The sequence below is a fragment of the Poromitra crassiceps genome (assembly GCF_964638095.1).
Source record: "Poromitra crassiceps genome assembly, chromosome: 19".
NCBI lineage: Eukaryota > Metazoa > Chordata > Actinopteri > Beryciformes > Melamphaidae > Poromitra > Poromitra crassiceps.
This window is the reverse complement of record NC_139646.1, coordinates 10,732,147-10,753,101: the sequence shown is the minus strand read 5'-3', so window position 1 is coordinate 10,753,101 and position 20,955 is coordinate 10,732,147. Positions and strand designations below refer to the sequence as shown.

The 20,955-nt window shown below is 44.2% G+C and overlaps 1 protein-coding gene across 2 annotated transcripts in view; it reads left to right on the top strand.

Moving 5' to 3' along the window:
* Positions 1 to 20,955, top strand: part of arhgap10 (Rho GTPase activating protein 10) — a gene marked incomplete at its 5' end in the record, with an annotated part of 57,307 nt that overhangs the window by 18,563 nt on the left and 17,789 nt on the right. For both annotated transcript variants that reach the window (XM_083656097.1, XM_083656098.1), the window contains 14 exons: positions 2,283 to 2,354; positions 2,619 to 2,720; positions 3,890 to 4,000; positions 4,264 to 4,368; positions 4,652 to 4,781; positions 5,006 to 5,112; positions 5,273 to 5,367; positions 6,655 to 6,736; positions 6,932 to 6,974; positions 7,142 to 7,210; positions 7,597 to 7,671; positions 12,942 to 13,029; positions 15,496 to 15,554; positions 18,214 to 18,319. In XM_083656097.1, coding sequence (XP_083512223.1) covers positions 2,283 to 2,354; positions 2,619 to 2,720; positions 3,890 to 4,000; positions 4,264 to 4,368; positions 4,652 to 4,781; positions 5,006 to 5,112; positions 5,273 to 5,367; positions 6,655 to 6,736; positions 6,932 to 6,974; positions 7,142 to 7,210; positions 7,597 to 7,671; positions 12,942 to 13,029; positions 15,496 to 15,554; positions 18,214 to 18,319 — 1,244 coding nt within the window. The remainder of the gene's footprint in view (positions 1 to 2,282; positions 2,355 to 2,618; positions 2,721 to 3,889; positions 4,001 to 4,263; positions 4,369 to 4,651; positions 4,782 to 5,005; positions 5,113 to 5,272; positions 5,368 to 6,654; positions 6,737 to 6,931; positions 6,975 to 7,141; positions 7,211 to 7,596; positions 7,672 to 12,941; positions 13,030 to 15,495; positions 15,555 to 18,213; positions 18,320 to 20,955) is intronic.

Sequence of the window (20,955 nt, the reverse complement as noted above, 5' to 3'; positions counted from 1 at the left end):
CAACAACACATGTGTTAATGTCTGACTGACTCTGACATACACCAGACATCCCAACAACACATGTGTTAATGTCTGACTGACTCTGACATACACCAGACATCCCAACAATACACGTGTTAATGTCTGACTGACTCTGACATACACCAGACATCCCAACAACACCTGTGTTAATGTCTGACTGACTCTGTCATACACCAGACATCCCAACAATACATGTGTTCATGTCTGACTGACTCTGACATACACCAGACATCCCAACAAGTCAAAATAACATTGCAGTTTCTCCAACTTTTCGTCATAGCAAGAACCAGTAGGCAGCCTAGTGTCATAAGTCATGATTGTGTTGTAAGTAAAGAGCACTTCCCCCTATGACTCTTATGCTTGTCTGAGGGTTGCTGTCACAGCAGCACCTGCCTGGGCGTGGCCGGCGAGGGGACCAGGACCAATCACACGGGCAACAAGGTCATAAAGGCCGTTACGACATGCCACCATAAAACCAAGCTACTACTTCAGGCCCCGGTTGTTAAAGTTGGTCATTTATAAACCACTATGCATCCAATATGAATGAAGTTAAGGGGAGTGTAAAGGCCAATGTCCACCAGATGCCATCCGGGGTCCGTGCTGCTGCTGCTCAGATGGGCAACGCACGCGGATCCGGCAGAAATACGCATCTGGGTCTATTTTTTGCCGGAGCCGCTTGCGTCCGACAAGATGACATGGGAGTGAGTCTGTTCGGCCAGCCGTACCGGAGCCATACCGCAGCTGACATTTGGGCTTTAGAGAATGACAGTATATGATAGACTAAAGTTACCCTCCAGCTGACTTCATGTTCAGTCACTTTGTGCTGAAGGGATAGCTACTCTGTTTCACTTAAGAACTTCCAAGTCCTGTGTAGATCATGTCCTGTGAACTCTGCAGAGGTTATGTAATACATAGGCTTGTCAAAACACTTCGCACACACTTAGCCTATTCCTCTGCAAGTGATTTGTTTTGCTTTAGTTAACTTAAGCAAGTAGGCTAGATGACCAATGATAGTTTGTGAAACAGCATTCCAAAATACACATCTAAAAGATTCCCCTTTTTTGGAAAGGAATGCACAATAGGCATGGCTCTGTGCTATGTTGCTATCTAGACAGCCCCCTTGCCGTATCATTGGCATGTGATGTCTGTCCCCGGGGTTAGTGGATGGGGAGTGTAGTAGCTGCCTGAGTTGTTTTGTGGTGGGGCATGGGCCAAGCTTACACTGTAATGGTACAGTAAATACTGTATGCTGCTCAGCATAGTAGGATGACGTCACAGACAATGCAACCGAGGACTGGAGAGGTGGGCCGGGCAGGCACTGACATGTCTTGTTGTAGCCAGCATAGCAAAAAGGCACTGGAGGAAAAATGGACTCTTATCAATCCATTATAGGAAGTAAACGGGGCGGCTGTAGCTCAGGGAGGTAGAGTGGGTCGTCGCTAATCGCTTTGGATGAAAGAGGTCGGTGGTTCGATTCCCAGCTCCTCCAGTCTGCATGTCACAAAGTGTCCTTGGGCAAGATACTGCTTACCCCAAATTGCTCCTGATGGTGTGCCAGCACCCTTCGTGGCAGCCTGCCACCATCGGTGTATGAATGGGTGAATGTATACCGACTGATTGTAAAGCGCTTTGGATACTGTAAAAGCGCTATATAAATGCAGGCCATTTACCATTTACCAAGTAAACAAGAATACTTTGATTGTAATAGTTATGTAAATTGTCTTATATAAGGCCAGTCTGGGAGCACAGTACAGCATGAACCCCCACCTACTGAGGAAGACTACAATTGAGCTACTCTACATAAATTAGATGGATTGAGTGGAGATTATGAAGATGGTGTGCTGTCATGGGGTCAGCTCATCTCCAGCTCTCTGTATCTGAAGTGTTGTGAGTAATAGCCAACATTACATATTAAACGTAGACAGCTGACACTTTCTGCTGGAATCAAGAAAATACTTGCATACAGGAATATGTTTTTCAGTTAAGAGTTAAGTTAAGTTCTCCTTTTATATATCTGTGTGTGTGTGTGTGTGTGTGTGTGTGTGTGTGTGTGTGTGTGTGTGTGTGTGTGTGTGTGTGGGGGTGGGGGTGGGGGTGGGGGGTGAAACATGAAATCCTATAATAAGAATGAGAAGTGTGTGAGAGTGTGAGTGTGAGAGCAGAATTCTGTCTGGCACTCTGGCCACAGCTATGCCATGTTACCATTGAGTTTTAGCAGTAATGAAACAATTGTAATGAGTTATTTCTCTATCTCTGCCTAGATGAGAAACATCACAGAAACCTTAATGAAACCGCTGGAGAAGTTCCGGAAAGAGCAACTGGGCATAGCAAGGGTACAATATGACATTTCATTGCTACTTTTTTATACTATTTGCCATTAATACCAGTATAATACCAGTATAATACTATCTGTTTTGCCGCTCTTAAATGCCCTGTGTATAAGCTGTTGATGTACCCTAGTGATTGTTAGAAATGTCATATTTGGCACGCACCTGACTATATCCTATGCACTAGACTGCACACTACTACTCCTTTGTCGGCAAGACTAATCTCGTGTTTTGTGCCCTTTATCTTCCTCCACGCGGCACCTTCTTCAGGCGGAGAAAAAGAAGTACGAGAAGGAAACGGAGAAGTACTACAGCGCTTTGGAAAAGCTTTTGAACATGTCAGCAAAGAAGAAAGAGCCACAGCTACAGGAGGTACTTCTCCTTAACCCGACCGTCCGAGATATTATGTGGAAAATGGCAGAATCGCAAACTCGCTCTGACAGCAAAATGGATGGAAGGGGATATTTGTTTAGTTTGAGAATCCCCTGTTTTGGCTTTTGTCTTGGGTGCCATGGGGATGAGACCGTGGTGCCGTTAGTGCCTTTTGGACCGTGTGAGTTTCCACTGGCCTGCCTTTTGCACTAACAGCTTTCCTGGCTTGTTTGGAAAGGAAACGTGTGCTCACTTTTACTGTACCACCAAGGTCAACCCCAGTGGCTGTAGTTTGTGGAAAAATCCATGCTACAGCATCCTGAGTTGACATTGATTTTGAGTTGCAGAGGATAAGGCAACCTCTCCCTGAACAGTGTTGTTGTGGTGGCCTATACTGCACTTTGCCATGTAAGGTCTAGCCATATGTTGTATACACCAAGCAGAGAGGGCACTTGAAACTGTTGACATTTTTACCACAAGCTGCCCTGCTCTCCCTGACTCTTGTGACATGAGGGTCTGTGTTACCAACACAGGTTGCTATCGGAACTGAATAAATATACCCAGTGATTCGTTCACAGCCACAAGAGGCATGAACTCCATCGGCCCTCTCACAACAACACTGCATCAGTTGTAACTGATCAACACACTGAACAGTAGCATATTTGAAACAAATAATGAATCACCAGTTGACATTTAATGGACAAGGATATCAGCCAGTAATCCTACAGATGTTACTAGTTTCCAAGGGCACTACACCGCTGCACAGGTACTGCCACAGTGGTCGCGGTAATGGTTGGATTTGTTTGTTTGCAACAAGATGTCAAACCTGAGAATCCACAGATCCCAATAGTATTAAGTCTTATCACTCTAAGCCAAAACTGAAGTAGCAGCCAAAGAAAAACCCTTACAGCACAGTGGCAATAGTGCCCCTGGAAAACTAGCAACATGTAGCAAGCAAACTTATCAGTCAGACGAGCACTAAGCAAAATAAATATTCCTACTATTTTACGCCTTCACTAGTAGGAACGCCTTCTCTACATGTAGCTTCCCGCTTTGCACTTTATTGCAAAGGCCAGAATTATGTCTTCTTAGCTCAGCTGCCAGCACACATCTGTGTCTATGACTATAATCATCATCATGCAGTGTGTGTCTGTCCTCGCCCTCTTCAGGCAGACACCCAGGTGGAGACCATGAGGCAGCACTTTCAGGACGAGTCTCTGGACTACGTGTGCAAACTGCAGGAGATCCAGGAGAGGAAAAAGTTTGAGTGTGTGGAACCAGTGAGTGCAACTGTGACTGCCCTCAATGGAATGTCACCACTGACATGGCATGTCTGCAGATAATGAACGCATGGGGCAATATAATAATATAGGGGCTCGGTTTCCGAGTTACTAAACAATTCATATCATAGCCTGCCAGTGTGTAATCATCAAGGTCATTGTGATTCAATGGGAGTTTCTCTTTCAGTCACTGAACCTTGCGTTCTGTGCTGCTCCACAGATGAGCGTATATTTATTTATTCCTGTCTTTTGATTGTCTTTAGATGCTGGCCTTCTTTCAGACGGTCTTCACCTTTTATCACGGGGGCTTTGAGCTGGCCAAGGACTTTGATCACTACAAGACAGCACTGCAGATCAATATTCAAAATGTAAGGCATCAGACCTATCCACTCCTTTATTAATTCAATATATATTTGTATTTTGTTTATGCCGGTATAGAGCTGGAAAAAGACAAAAACATAATGTGAGCTTGTTATACCCAAAACATAGAGGAAGTCACTTAACCTACTGACCCACACCGTGGAGTTAGCAGAGTTTCCAAGGGAAGCTAGGAAAGGTTGTGGTGGCCTCACATTATGTTGCGTCTCCTACGTGACCTTAGAGTGTCCGGAAGTGACTTCCTGGAGTTTGCCCTTGCCCCTTCCCTCCCAGACGAGGAGTCGGTTCGAGGGCACACGGTCAGAGGTGAATGAGCTGATGAAGAGGTTCAAGGATGCACCCCAAGAGTACAGACAGACCAGCCCTATCAGTAGCGAAGGATACCTCTACGTACAGGAGAAACGTAAGATGTTGTACAGTATGGTGTGGGTGTATGAGTATGAAGGATACCTCTACGTACAGGAGAAATGTAAGATGTCGTATGGTGTGGGTGTATGAGAATGGGCAATCTATCTTGAGCCTGAGTTTGGCAAATCTGTGCATCCGAATCCTTACTCTTACTGATTTAGCTCCATTACTTTGGCCTAGCTGCACTAAGAAATATTCTAATTTGCTTGGTATTTCCAGGGCCACCTCCCTTTGGTTCAAGTTGGGTCAAACGCTACAGCACATTTGTCAAAGAGCAGAAGATCCTGCACATGATGACCTTTGACCACAGATCTGGTGGGAAGACTGTGAGTAATCATTAAACACATGAATGTCACATAACTCATGACATTTCATGACAACTCCTTAACTATGTCATCTTTTAGCTCTCATAATGACCTAATATTATTGCTGTGATATCTTTGTCGCCAGAAGCCATTCTGAACAGTAAATGTCTCTGTTTTTCAGGGTGAGACAGAGTCTGTCACTCTCAAATCCTGCGTCCGCAAAACAACAGACATGTTGGACAGGAGGTTCTGCTTAGAACTCGATATAACCGATCGGTACAGTACATCATCTCCTAACACTGTTCCTCAGACACACCCTCTACTGACATTCTGCTTGTAGAGGCCCGGGTCATCAAACCTGACGCAGCTCCCTGAAAAGTTTGCCCTCAAGTGCTGCAATGCAATCAAAATATAGACCCTTTTCATGGGGGCCATTTTGTGTCGAAAAGGCAGAATAAACACAGGTGCAAGCAAAACACTAATGAGGGTTTCCAAATTCCAATCGTGGAAGTGTGAAACCCTCATTAGTGTTTTGCTTGCACCTGTGTTTACCCTGCCTTTTCGACACAAAATGGCGCCCGTGAGGTGGTCTATTGAGACGTGCCTTCTTAATAGCTGCCACAGAACATGCAACTAATGGATTATATACAATGTACTAGGGCTGTGAATCTTCACTGGCCTCACGATTCGATTCAATTACGATTCAGAGGGCTATGATTCGATTCGAGTACGATTATCGATGCATCTCGATGCATCTCGATGCATCTTAAATCGATGCATCACTTTTTTCCGCAATACATGATTTATTTTTTCTCACTTTCTTTTTTCTCACTGTGTGGCTACTTTTAAAATAAAAGTGCATTTGGAATTGCATTGTATTATGATCCATAATTAAAATAAACAACTGCATGTACTTCCATTATATTTTATTTGATTATAATTCTTTTTTTTTTTTCTTTTTTTTTATGATCGATTTTTGACATTTGTGAATCGATGCAGAATCGTGCACGTCCGCATCGCGATGCATCTTATAATCGATTATTTTTGACACCCCTACAATGTACTCCTCTACGACAGTTGTGCTAGAGGTCTTAGCTCCACACGCATGCGGTTCACCATGTAGCTTGTTGCTGTGTGCCTTGTTTGATTGGCAGAGGGCAGGGCAGGGGGATTTTCCATAGAGGGCTGCCGTCACTCGCATAGCTGGGAGGATTTGCCATGCTTTGCCGTGCCCTACTGTAATAGATATCTCTGCCCCTATTCTGTGCTATTAATAGAGCAGCAATACCCCAAACTTAGTATTGAAATTGAAAGTCCACACATACCCACTGTGGTGGTAATGAATAACTTGATATGCATCTGATCCCACAAGATTGTGCATGTAATAAACCAACTGGGATGACTAATGGGAATCATACCCCTAGTCACTGAGAAACTAAGTTCCCTCGGCATGAGTGTTTCCAGGAAGGATGAGATGATTTTATATTGGGAGTAGGGATTCACCTGCTAGTACCTTAGATGCAAAGTGTCCACTGTCATGACGCTTATGTTGTGGTGTTTCAGTCCAGGGACCGTGCTCACAGTGCAGGCCTTGTCAGAAGATGACCACAAGTTCTGGATGCAGGCCATGGGTGGGAAAGAACCGGTGAGTCAGCCCGGGTCATACCATGTCATCATCTTCCACTCACACTTTGGCTCGCGTAGGCCTAAAACAAGCCCTATGCTATTAAACTGCCATCGTACAGCAAATAACAGTCTTTTCAGTTTTAGTATACATCGTTTATTTCCCACAATCTGTCACAAGAGGTGAACATAATGTTTTTGTTTTTTCTCGTAACAGATTGGACATTATCTTGGAAGGACCTTTTCTAAAGAAAGGGGAAGTAAGTATACTAGTGGTGCCAAAATAAGATTTTGTCTGATCAAAACGAACTGCCAGTTTTCAGTGTGCAAAAGGACGAGGTGAAGTTGAACATGTTAACATTTTATGAGGGCACTGCAGCAGAATGCATCACACTTGAAGGATGTTGACGTTTTCCTTACTCTGCAGTTGATGCCCAGTTGGATGAGGTGGGCTTGACTTTTATGAAGAACTGCATCAGTGCCATAGAGAACAGAGGTGAGCTTTAGACATGAGCAACATGGGCATATAGGCTGCAGAGGTGTTAAAATGTGAGTCATTTGAGGGAATTCAACGTTATTGGACTGGTGCAGTATCGTCATCTGTACACAAGAGGGCAGACTTGCACCAATATTGAAACGAAGCTTAGACTTGACACCGCAGACAGCTTTTGGTACCAATGCCTTTGGTTGCATAGTTCTTTGTCATGAATTTGCTTGAACAAATATGAGATTGTTTCTATTCCCTTTCCTTGCAAACATTTGAACTGTACATAAGGAGTACCTACCTTACTGAAATTGGTTTTCATAGTAATCATATTCATGCATCAGTTTCCAGGTACACTATTGCTGTTAAATGTATTTAACTTTGTTTTCTGTTGTCAGGTATCAATGACCAGGGCCTATACAGAGTGGTGGGTGTCAGCTCCAAGGTTCAAAAGCTTCTCTTACTAATGATTGGTGAGATATGATCTTTCCTTGCGATTCCTATAAGTAAATTGTCAATGTCAAATAAAACTTAGTTACTTACTTACTTACTTACTTACCTTCCTTTCCTTTTCATGCACTTGGGAACTGTATTGGCATTAGAATGGTGCTGGTAAGAGTTGAACAAAGTACAGGTTCCATTTGTATGCTGCTGTTGTTTCACTGTGATATTAGGTCGCCCCGAGTTACTGGAATGTGGTTGAGTAAGACAGTGTGACAGACATTAAGACTATGAGTCAGCCTATCAAAACCAGACTCCCGTCCGACTTTCCGCAGTGCAACAGGTGCCAGAATCTATCCTGGCCTCATTGGCATTCAGTGTTATATCCCTCAGACAGCCAGACAGGGTCCCTCCTGTCCATGTCCTTGCACGTTCTGGCTTTGGGTTCATTAACGCACAGCTAGGAAATCAGACTGCCTCTCATCTGCTTGTGGCTGGCTGGCTGGCTGGCTGGCTGGCTGGCTGGCTGGCTCAGTTTGCCTTCCTCTGTCTCTTTTTTTTTTTTTTACCTCTCACTTCTTGAATCCTTTTCATTCACCACCTTTTCTATGGAGCTTGTCCTCTGTCCGTGCCTTTACTCCCTGTCTGCTCTCTGCTTTCCTGCTGTCTCCAACAGACACCAGCTCGCTTTCAGCTCTGTGTTCAGAATGACAACAAACCCAGGCAGCTGCCAGCCTGTCTCAGCTTCCTAAACCCTCCCAACCTGCCGACTCATGCTGTAGACCACATTCACACTCTGATGTGGCACTCATGCTGTAGACCACATTAACACTCTGATGTGGCACTCATGCTGTAGACCACATTAACACTCTGATGTTGCACTCATGCTGTAGACCACATTAACACTCTGATGTGGCACTCATGCTGTAGACCACATTAACACTCTGATGTTGCACTCATGCTGTAGACCACATTAACACTCTGATGTTGCACTCATGCTGTAGACCACATTAACACTATGATGTGGTACTCATGCTGTAGACCACATTAACACTATGATGTGGCACTCATGCTGTAGACCCCATTCACACTCTGATGTGGCACTCATGCTGTAGACCACATTAACACTCTGATGTTGCACTCATGCTGTAGACCACATTAACACTATGATGTGGCACTCATGCTGTAGACCACATTAACACTATGATGTGGCACTCATGCTGTAGACCCCATTCACACTCTGATGTGGCACTCATGCTGTAGACCCCATTCACACTCTGATGTGGCACTCATGCTGTAGACCACATTCACACTCTGATGTGGCACTCATGCTGTAGACCACATTTCACACTCTGATGTGGCACTCATGCTGTAGACCCCATTCACACTCTGATGTGGCACTCATGCTGTAGACCCCATTCACACTCTGATGTGGCACTCATGCTGTAGACCACATTCACACTCTGATGTGGCACTCATGCTGTAGACCACATTAACACTCTGATGTGGCACTCATGCTGTAGACCACATCAACACTCTGATGTGACACTCATGCTGTAGACCACATTAACACTCTGATGTAGCACTCATGCTGTAGACCACATTCACACTCTGATGTGGCACTCATGCTGTAGACCCCATTCACACTCTGATGTGGCACTCATGCTGTAGACCACATTCACACTCTGATGTGGCACTCATGCTGTAGACCCCATTCACACTCTGATGTGGCACTCATGCTGTAGACCACATTAACACTCTGATGTGGCACTCATGCTGTAGACCCCATTCACACTCTGATGTGGCACTCATGCTGTAGACCACATTCACACTCTGATGTTGCACTCATGCTGTAGACCACATTAACACTCTGATGTTGCACTCATGCTGTAGACCACATTAACACTCTGATGTGACACTCATGCTGTAGACCACATTCACACTATGATGTGGCACTCATGCTGTAGACCACATTCACACTATGATGTGGCACTCATGCTGTAGACCACATTAACACTCTGATCTAGCACTCATGCTGTAGACCACATTAACACTATGATGTGGCACTAGACCCCATTCACACTCTGATGTGGCACTCATGCTGTAGACCACATTCACACTATGATGTGGCACTAGACCACATTCACACTCTGATGTGGCACTCATGCTGTAGACCACATTCACACTATGATGTGGCACTCATGCTGTAGACCACATTAACACTCTGATGTGGCACTCATGCTGTAGACCACATTAACACTCTGATGTGGCACTCATGCTGTAGACCACATTAACACACTGATGTGGCACTCATGCTGTAGACCACATTAACACTATGATGTGGCACTCATGCTGTAGACCACATTAACACTCTGATGTGGCACTCATGCTGTAGACCACATTAACACACTGATGTGGCACTCATGCTGTAGACCACATTAACACTCTGATGTGGCACTCATGCTGTAGACCACATTAACACTCTGATGTGGCACTCATGCTGTAGACCACATTCACACTATGATGTGGCACTCATGCTGTAGACCACATTCACACTCTGATGTGGCACTCTGATGTGGCACTCATGCTGTAGACCACATTCACACTATGATGTGGCACTCATGCTGTAGACCACATTCACACTATGATGTGGCACTCATGCTGTAGACCACATTCACACTCTGATGTGGCACTCATGCTGTAGACCACATTAACACTCTGATCTAGCACTCATGCTGTAGACCACATTCACACTCTGATGTGGCACTCAAATAACTTTCTTTCTTGGCCTGGTTATGGTAAGAGAAGTCTGGACATACCACACATTAATGAGTGAAAGGAAAATGCAGATTTGGCTTACAAAAAATCTTCATGATGTGCTTGCATAACAAATATAGAGGATATTTTCATGAAGCTGTCCTGAGCGTCGCTATATCTTATGTGCATTAAATTGGTAGTACTACTTCCACACAGACACAGACACATTCACAAACAAACGGTGCATGCATGGTGTGTGGGTGAAGCATGAAGCATCTTTAAACCCTGAGGAAAGACTTACGATCCTCCCACTTGTCTTCATCTCTCACCCACTGACATGACACTGACATGACACTGACATGACACTGACACTGACATGACACTGACACTGACATGACACTGACACTGACATGACACTGACACTGACATGACACTGACACTGACATGACACTGACACTGACATGACACTGACACTGACACTGACATGACACTGACACTGACATGGCCGGGGTGCAATCAGGGACGACTGAGTGATAGAAAACAAGTCTTCCATTATGTTACAGTAGAAAAAGGGAGTGAGAGCGGCATCTATTAAATATGGAGAAACAATATATCTGGGCAAATACTGTACAGACCCGAGCTCACTCCGTGATGATGAGGCGAGAGTGCAACAGAAGTGAGCGCCGTCCTTTCACTTCATGTCCGTGACCTCTGCCTGTTGTCTGGAGCAGGGGAGTGTGTGCTGCTACTTTGCCATATGGCTATTGTAGTTGCTGAGATACAGTTCTTTTTTTTCTTCCCCCCCCTCCCCCCGATTTTTTTTTATCCCATTTTTATCCCTCTTAGTGCTAATTTTAATTTATTTATCCTGGTTGCTGCTCCACCCTCTGCCGATCTGGGGAGAGCCGAAAACTGGCTCCATGCTTCCTCAGAGACATGGGCAGTTAGCCAGCCGCTTCTTTTCGCCTGACAGGGGAAGCTTCACCGGTAGGACATAGCACGTGGGAGGATCACGCTATAGAGAGCCGCAGGAACGAGTCCGGAAATCATCGATGCTAACACTCCTGGTTCTTCACTGTTTTCGCCTATGGGATTTTTGAATGGGTTTTTGGCGCGATGCTTCTAATAAGGTCTCTGGGCAACGCAAGCTTAATCAAATGCGAACCAGTGTTTAGTAATATCATCTTCACACATGAGGACCACTTTTATGAGTTTTGAAGCTTTTACGTGCCGTTAAACGGGCGGCTAGCTAGCAAACGGCTAAATGAGACTACACTGTTGAGTCGACGGGGATATATGCGTCAATAACGTCATCACTTCAAAGGACGAACATGGAAATTCTCTCTCCCTCACCTGGTTCAGCCCGGGGTAATCAGTGCACAGCAGCGCACACATCAACAACAGTCCAGGTTGAGTGCTGACGTGATGGGGAAGCCGCGACACTGTAGTTCTGCATTAGCTTAGCACAAGCTTTTTACTTCTAGGGCTCGCATTTACGCTACAAAACTCATGAAAGTGGTCCTCATGTGTGAAGATTATCCGGCTGAACACGGGTTCGCGTTTGATTAAGCTTGCGTTGCCCAGAGACCTTATTTGAAGCATCGCGGCAAAAACCCATTCAAAAATCCCAGTAGCCCATGCTACTCCCAGAGAGTCTGTACTACAATTCTGTTTTTGCCTAACTGACCAAAGAAAAGTCTCTAATCAAAGGGCTGTTTATGCTAGGCCACACTACAGAACCTGTGTGGACCCCATCAATCACACACACACAGACACAGACACATGCACGCTCGCTCGCTCGCACACACACACACACACACACACACACACACACACATACCTTTGGCTGCAAACACTCCACAAAAACATTTGCTTTCAGAAGTTGATATTGGACAGGCCATCTTGTGGACGGAGCAGGCAGAGAAACACACAGTCCTCCTGGCTGTAGTATATAGATGAAATCAAATAAATAAATTGCCCAGTAACAGCAGCTACATGTACCACCCACGACGCCGACGGCTCTCTGGTGACCTGGGCCCTGTGCCTTTGTCTGACTCAAGCACTTCAGTTCACTCACACATGCACGCACACAAACACACACACACACACACACACACACACACACACACACAAACGCACACATCCTCTGCAACTCATCAGAGGTTACTTAAGGTGTGACTAAACTCCACTTCATTTCCACCACAACACAGCCCCGGAGTCCCGGTGGAGCCAGTACAGTAGTAAGGGATTAATTAAACTTGTAATGAGTATAGAACCAGCAGCCCTCTACAGAAACTGTCACTTCCTTCCATATCCACTGGGGCTAGACTCGGCCTCTAGTAGCAATGCTTTTATCCTCATGTGGCTAATTACAAGTGATGTATATTTTAGCATATTTGGACTTTCTAAGCTTCCCATGAAATCATACAAAGTTGCTGTCTACACTTGTGTAATGTAAAAAATAATAATTAGTTTGTGCTCTGTGTTATTTGGTATTCAATGAATTTTCCACTCAGCTTGTGTTGCACGATTGTAATTCATGCAGATGAGAAGACGAGCGATGAAGTGGATTTGTCTACCTGTGAGGAGTGGGACATTAAAACAATAACCAGTACACTGAAGCTGTATCTGAGGTAAGGATCAATGTGATGAAATATCAACTATGAGGAAAGACAAAAGCACACACAGATATTCATCCATCCCTACCCAATTAGCATTGATGTCAATATTACACAGTTTATGTGATTGTTTAAATAAGGCAAATTTTAACAAAATAACTTTGCATCTATGTTAATCCCTTAAGCGCCCCAATATGCCATAAGAAATAAAGACATATTGGGTTGTATTTGTACATTTTGACAAATGTGAACTAATGTGAATGTAATGAACACAATGTTGTGATGCAATATTTATAATTTACCATCCTGCTTTGGGTGCAAGGCGGTGCAATGGGACTTGACTTGGGTCCACTACATTAGTGCAGTGGACACAAGTCTTGGGTCTCTGGACTCCAGAGACACCCAAGACCTTTGCGTTTGGAGGGCCATAGCCAGGACGTTATAAATACTGAGGTCATAAGTCATGAGGGTTCAGGGGCATGCCTCCCCCCCGTCCCCATCCCCAACATGGATGTAGACTGCAACTTGAGTTGTTGGCGGAGGCCATACAACTGCGAGGCGGTTATTTTTTATACAATATAAATCTATGCATTTCAGTGCAATTTGAGAGTAACAATAATTACTTAGGAAAAAATGACAGTCCCCACACATAGATGAAAATTGGACTAGAATCCAGCACAAGATAAGATTTGAAATTACTTGCAGTTGTTTGGTAAGGCCAGTCATGTATACTTTGAAAGTGCAAGCTGTATTCAAACACAGTGTTGACTGATCTTGTAGTAAGAGTCTTTGGGTCATTGAAAAGCGCTTTATAATAAAATGAATTATTATTATTATCATTATTATTATTATTATTAGGAGTTGTGTGTATGTACTATGTAGGTCACTGGCCCCTCGCCCACGGAGTGACAGGACCGTACTATAACTGCGCAACTCGTTACATGTATCTCACACAATGTAACCAGTACATGACCTCGTAATCCACGTTACATGTACAGTATCTCACACAATGTAACCAGTACATGACCTTGGTGGTCCTCAATGGTAGCTAGTATGGCCCTGTATATTTATTATTCAGAGCTTCTGTGTGTTCTAAGCAAATCCAATTCTGACCTAAGACACCCTCTGTAGAGGGATTTCTTCCTCTCTCTTTCTCTCTCTCTCGATGAAGATGGCAGAGGTTCTCTGTTGACTTCAATTGAAACATTTCATTTATCATAGGCTGCCTGTCTTTTATGAAATGGCTACATTGTTAATTAGGCCAAGTGTCTTTGCCAGGTTGTTTTCTTTAGGAACTTGAGCCTGCATTTGTAACAGTATGCCTGTTCCACGTTTTCACTAACCCCTTCCAGGTTGATACATACTTACTGTGGGCAAAGTTCGGAGATTAGATATTTACTTTGGCTACCAGTAGCTGAAGGAATTGTGTTTATAACATTTATTGTTGTTTGTCTTAACATGTGTTGTTTGTGGCAAATTGACTTGGCTTTGCTTACTTGGATGAAATGAAAGTTGTATTTACTTAAATACAAGCTCAGAATCTGCCTATCTTCCTTGCAAACACAATAAGTATATTTACAAGAAACTAACGAGCCATATTTGCATTTATTTTACACTCTAGATGGTTCAACACTGAGTCTGACTCATTCAGTAGTGCCGTACACTGTATACATTTGTGTTCAATCATTAACCCCAATGTTTTATTTTGATTTACGGTATACACATCAAGTTACACCATCAGAAAATATTATAATTATTTTCTATTTTCTGAGATGTTATCAGCAGGAACTTAAACTGATTCAAAGTGCATACAAAAGTTAATTATGGTCCAAATCTGTCATTCATATTTTTCCAGTAATTAAAACAAAAACAAAAAAGTAATTCTCCCATGCTTTAAAGGGGCCAGCGCAGTGGAAATGCATGGGAACTAGACTGGTATCCATCAGCAAGTATTCTGATTGGGATGTTGAGGACAGGGGCTGCTCAAAGGGGTCAAGACTGTGTTGTGATTGGCCGGTTTGAAGCTTTGACCCTTTCCAGGAAGTGGTTTGATGTTACGAGCTATGGGGTCATGGGACTTTGTCACACTAATACTTTTTAAACATGGTTTAAGCTAAAGCCAACATATGGCATATACAGTTAGACTGTATTATTATGCTATATTACACCATGCTGAGTCCTACCACGACCTACCCTTCTCTCTGGCCTGCTGGAGCAGAGCGGGGGTCAGTCTCCTCCTCCTCTGAGGCTAAGTACCCTTGGCCAGGGGCCAGCTGCAGTGTGAAAGTACCTTCAGATGAACTTGGTTATCTCAATGTGCGCGCCATCTAATTCCATCCCCTGGCCTGGCCACATTAATCATGGCTGTGTGCAGACCCTATAAAACAGTGCGCCGTCTATTTCGGTCCCCCCCTTGCTCACTTTACCTCTCTTTCTCCACCTCCACTGCCCTTCTGTCCTTCACTCTCTGCCTTTCTGAAGGAGCCTGCCTGAGCCTCTGATGACCTATGGACTTTACAAAGAGTTCATCAGTCCTGCAAGTAAGTTCTCGCCATCTCTACACTTGCCACCAACAATTAATTGGAGTACAGGCTGTCGGAAAGTTAGTAGAAAATTTAGCATTTATGGAATTGATATTTCATCAATTGGAGGCCACTGGTTTATGTTTAATCATACATTCAGGACAAGGAAATCAAGTCAATAACAATAAAAGTGCACCTGAATTGTTTTGACCAACTCTTTTCATGGAAAATAGAATATCATAGCCTTGCGTTGTAACTAAACATTCATAGTCTGAAAAGTATGGGTCTGTTCATCTCATATGTCTTAAATGTTAATTAGCATTTGTCCATGACCTTCCCCATCTTTAGACTGTTAAATACACAACAGAAGTCTCTGGAAGACCATCATCTTTTTACAACTATATCTTTATAGAAATCTCACTTTCTGTGTACATGTATGTGGTAATAAATCCTGCCATCTGAGGACAGTCTTGTCCTGTTTTTCAGGACTATGATGAATATATCAGTAGTGGACTTCTAAGCTGTCTGCAAGTACAGTTGACCCACAGCAGCTGACCATAGAGCCTTTCAGCTGACTTTGGTTGAGGTGTCCTTTTTGACCCTTTTGCCAGTTTTATAACACTGCTGTGTTTTTCACATTTATCACCCGCGCAAGAAGCCTCGTTGATCTCGCTGTTTGTCTCAGAGAACTTATTCACCTCTGTTTAAACACGCTGCTTCAAACATGTGACAACCAAGCCAGTACAGGTTAAAGCTAAGAGGTTTAAAATTATAGGCGCTATAATTTACATTTACAAATGGTCCACTGACCTTGAACAGCAAAAAGACACGGCATTTTTCGCCCACATAACATTATGTATGACATGTTTTCAAAACAAGCCAAAGTTGAATCTTATTACAACAAGTGCTATAATTGGATCAAGTTGACATTTTTATCAGGCGCTCGCAATGCCCTCAACGAGTGGGGGGGGGGGGGGGGGGATTAGCAATGAATATTTTTGGATGGATGACAACAGCTTTTGCCATGTTAAAATCCTTGTCGTTCCCATAGTAATGGTATTTGTGTGTGTGTGTGTGTGTCTGCGTGGGCGGTCAGATGCCCATGTGTGAGGAAATGTTTAAGACATGATCTTGGGGGGTTTTAACACAAGCCTTTTATACGGTGGCGTCAGTAACATAAAGCTATCTCCACAAACAGCATAGTGGTCCCTGCTGCCAAATTCCAGGATGCATGAGACCATATATCATCATCACACCTCATGCTCACTTATTCAAACTGGAATGTATCATCTGCTAATGGTTAAGCCCTTTACATTTGTGGCTACTTAGAGCCCCTAATGAATGTACCCCGATAGACCCAGACTGTACATCAGTTTGCACATTTTTCACCCCGGCATTTAACTCATTATTGGGACTTGCAAAGTGAAATGCTGGGAAGATCCACTCTTTGCACCTTCAATTGGTGTTTCTACAGGTATACCTCATAACTGTGATTCCAAGTTAAGCCGTAACGACCAGCCATAGACTACTAGAACATGGCTCAAATCAATGATGCTGTTACAAAACGTGTCTAATGTAGCCACCAATCCTGGATCAAGATATTCATTATATTATTCGCTAGTGCCTGTAACATTACTAATCTAACAAACCTATCAATTTAAAAGTCAATCACGTTACCTTGGAAATAATTAAGCTTAGCCCAAAATCACAAATCAGAATGAGGGGATCCCCGGTATATTTGCTGTCTTGTAAGGGGTCCTCCTTGGCTGAAAAACATTTGAGAACCTCTGGTCTAGTTTAGCGAGCCCCAGCTCTGGCACGGCACGTGGGGATGATACTCGCCCCGGTCGGGTCCAGACGTTAGGCTTTGCTAGCTGATTGCAAGTTAGCAAGCGAGTTTGAGAAATCTGTTTCGCAAAAGTGGTGACGATGCGTGTAGAATATCCGTTATCTTCTTATTATATCCAGAGTTAACAATGAATGACCATCAGAGTCTATCATGTGTCTTGGCAACGCCGTTCGCTAGCATCTCCCCGCTAGCGACTAGTAGCTCCAAATAGCATCCACTAACGATGCCGTCAGCGTTGCATGTTTTCTGAGGCATATGTGTCCATCAGTGTCCACACACGGCCAGTCGTCCCTTGGCTGGCGTCGGTTCCATGTGTCTTCCAAACAATCCAAGGTGTCTTATCAGCATAGCTCTCCCTTCACCCCGGATGTAAAAAGTCCGTATTTCCCTGCAGTGCTCCCTAGTGCTAAACCTGCCATCCTACACCTGCGAGCATTTATCACTATACAGCAAATCTCCAATAAATACAAAAAATAAATGGGGAAAAGATGTTATTCTAAATATGAAGTCCTTTCAGACTGACGCCATGACTGTGACCCCCTGCCGCAAGATGTAGCATTAACAGACACTGTGTTACTCTGTACTGATTAACAAGACGTAGCATTAACAGACACTGTGTTACTCTGTACTGATTAACAAGACGTAGCATAACAGACACTGTGTTACTCTGTACTGATTAACAATCAGTTGATTGAAATGTTGTCCAGTCTAATGCTGCACAGTACATTATTCAGTCTCAGCTGTGTTGGCTTCTCACCACCTGAGGAACGCAGAGGAGAAACATTTTGTTTTTGACGCAAGTGCATTGCTGCTTGTGCATCTGAACAGAGGGTGGTAGTCCAGAGTCTCGTATCCAAGCCATCCACTGCCTGGTCCACAAGCTACCAGAGAGGAATCGCCAAGTCCTGGGGCTGCTTATGAATCATCTGGCCAAGTGAGTGTTCATAGTTCCTCGGTCATAGTTCATCAAATCTCCACCCCCTCCCTCTCTCAGTTCTTCCTGTCTGTCTCTTCATTCTCACTCCGCATGCTTACTCTCTCCCTCACTCCCACTCACTCTCTGCACTCCCCCTTCCCTGCTGTCACTCCATCTCTGCTCTGTCTACTCAATGACTGCTGGGTATGAAAATTGATGCCTCTCGCTAGCATCGTAACTTTTTTTTGCCTTTTCTGAGGTCATTCCCGCATAGTATTTAAAGTTGTCGAGGCAGGACTGTCTAGCCTACCTTACCTGTTCAGCATGCCGTTCCACAGCCCCACCAGTGAAGTGAAATGAGTTGGACCACTCAAATTAAGCCCCCTCTCTCTCTCTCTCTCTCTCTCTCTCTCTCTCGATCACCCTATCCCCCGCTGAATGGACCACTATTGTGCATCCCTCCATTTGAGCGATTAGATAGGAAGAGATATTTAAGAAATAATGTTAGCTAACATTACAAGGTCTTACCTCGGCAAGCTCTTTATAAACAAAATAGGAGCAAATTGACGATAAGTAAATAATCCCTCTTCCCCCGAGGTAGTCAAAGTCTGGTGGATCTTATTTCATAGAAACCTGCAGCAGCAGAACCAGGCTCGGTTAAAAAGGCAGTGCTATTGAAATTGAATTTGGATTATCCAGCGTGAAATTCTCCAGACTGGAGACTGTGGAGAGACTCCTATTTGTTCTGAAGTTGGTGTGTGTGCCTGTCCTGCAGGGGAAGGAAGTAAGCCAGGCTTTCACACTACTATCTCAAATGGTTTCAGAGATGTTATAGATGTGAGTTGTCACCAGTGTTTTTTGGTCTTCAAAGGCATCCTTTGAAGCTATTTAAACGCTCTCTCTGCAGATGCAGTGCATATCATCATATTTTGAGTGTGAAATATCTTCACCCGCCCGTATAACTTTTAATTCAAATAGTGTTTTTCACCTTTTTTTGACCTCTAACGGCCGGGACACACATCTTGCGTGTGCGTGGCGTGTGCGTGGCGTGCTTGCTGCGGCTGGCACGCCCGCGGCATCCACACAGGCAGCGTGGCTGCTGCGTGCAGCTGCTGCCTGTCTGCCAACTATCTTCCTATAGAGTTTACCTTTTATTAAATTTGCTATAAACAATACAATGATGATTTTAACTGAAGATCGCTTGGGCTCACTTCAGAATCGAGGCAGTATGATTTGTGTGTGTCTGTGTGTGTGGTGGGGACGGGAGGAACGAAGCCACGTTGTAGCCTATGTGGTTTTCAGAGGGCAGGAGAACTGCAGCTGTGAGCTCAGCTCATCCTCTCGTCTCAAATCAAAACGAGCCTTGATTGGCTGTGGCTGCCCCTGTAAACTATCATTTTAATGTCTTTTTGTGTCTATTTGTGTAGAGACACGCTAGAGACACGCGCGCGGTAAAAGGAAAAAATAGGCTTCGCTTCTATTCTCTAGATGACGCGCGTCTCACGCTCGCAAGACACGCGCTTGAGACGCGCGTCTGATGCCGGTGGTGTGGCTGCTGTAACCTGTTGACATGGCCGCCGAAATGAAAACGCCACGCAGACGCCACGCAGACGCACAGCACACGCAAGATGTGTGTCCTGTATTTAAACAGCACACACATCTGACATTACAAGGTCTTACCTCGGGCAGGTCAACCTATCAGGTCATTTAAACCTGATAGGTTTAAATGACTGTTCTGTGTGTCCCAATTTGAAAATAGAGTTAGAGGACATTTAATCAAATAGAGATTCTGGAAAGACCACGACGTCTCAAATGTCATCTCATTGGGTGGAAGGACCCTGAGCTCTGTGTGCTTCAGCGTAATTAAAATGATCACATTTATATTTTCTCAGAACAGCCACTGTCAGAAGCATTCCCCAAATTCCATATGAATGGCAATTGCATTTTACAGCACAAAACTGTCCAGAGCAGGGTTTCTCAACTGCTGGGTCAGGAGGACCCAAACAGGTTGTTTTGAGTAGGTTGCAGATGCCCATGGGAGGTGGGGGGGGGGGGGGGGATAAATAATAATCTGATGCTGCGCTTTTACTTTGAAGGACATACCATGAAGCAGCACACGTCCTACTGTGGCGAAGGCATGGCCTGCCCTGCTCTGCCTCTGATTGGCTTACCCTGTTATTTTTACCCTAACCTTAAAGCCCCATTATGTAGCTTTTCTGTTTTGGGGGAAACTGACAGTTACAGATGCTAATTAATGTTACACTTCCCTGTTTGTATGTTTGGTTATCAGCATTATTTTACCGTTTCTGCTTGTACTCTCTACTTTGCTAACCTCTCTGCAGTGTTTATAACTGATTCGCTTGGGTAGGGGGATAGTTCCATGTATCCCCCAAATGTTGTCTCGACTTGTTTTAGTGAAAGAATTCAGATTATTGTAACTTGATGAGCATCACCACTTTAACTTGTTTAAAAAACATGTGTGGTGGCCTGCAGAACCCCTTCGTATGGTGAAGAAAGACCAAATTAGAATACATTTTATGGTGCTTTCTCACCTTTCGTTCCGTTCTGTTCTATGCCCAAGTACGATTGCCCCCCCCCTCCCCTCTCCCCCGCTGGTCGGCTTTCACATTACAACATTTATTTTGTGCTCGGGA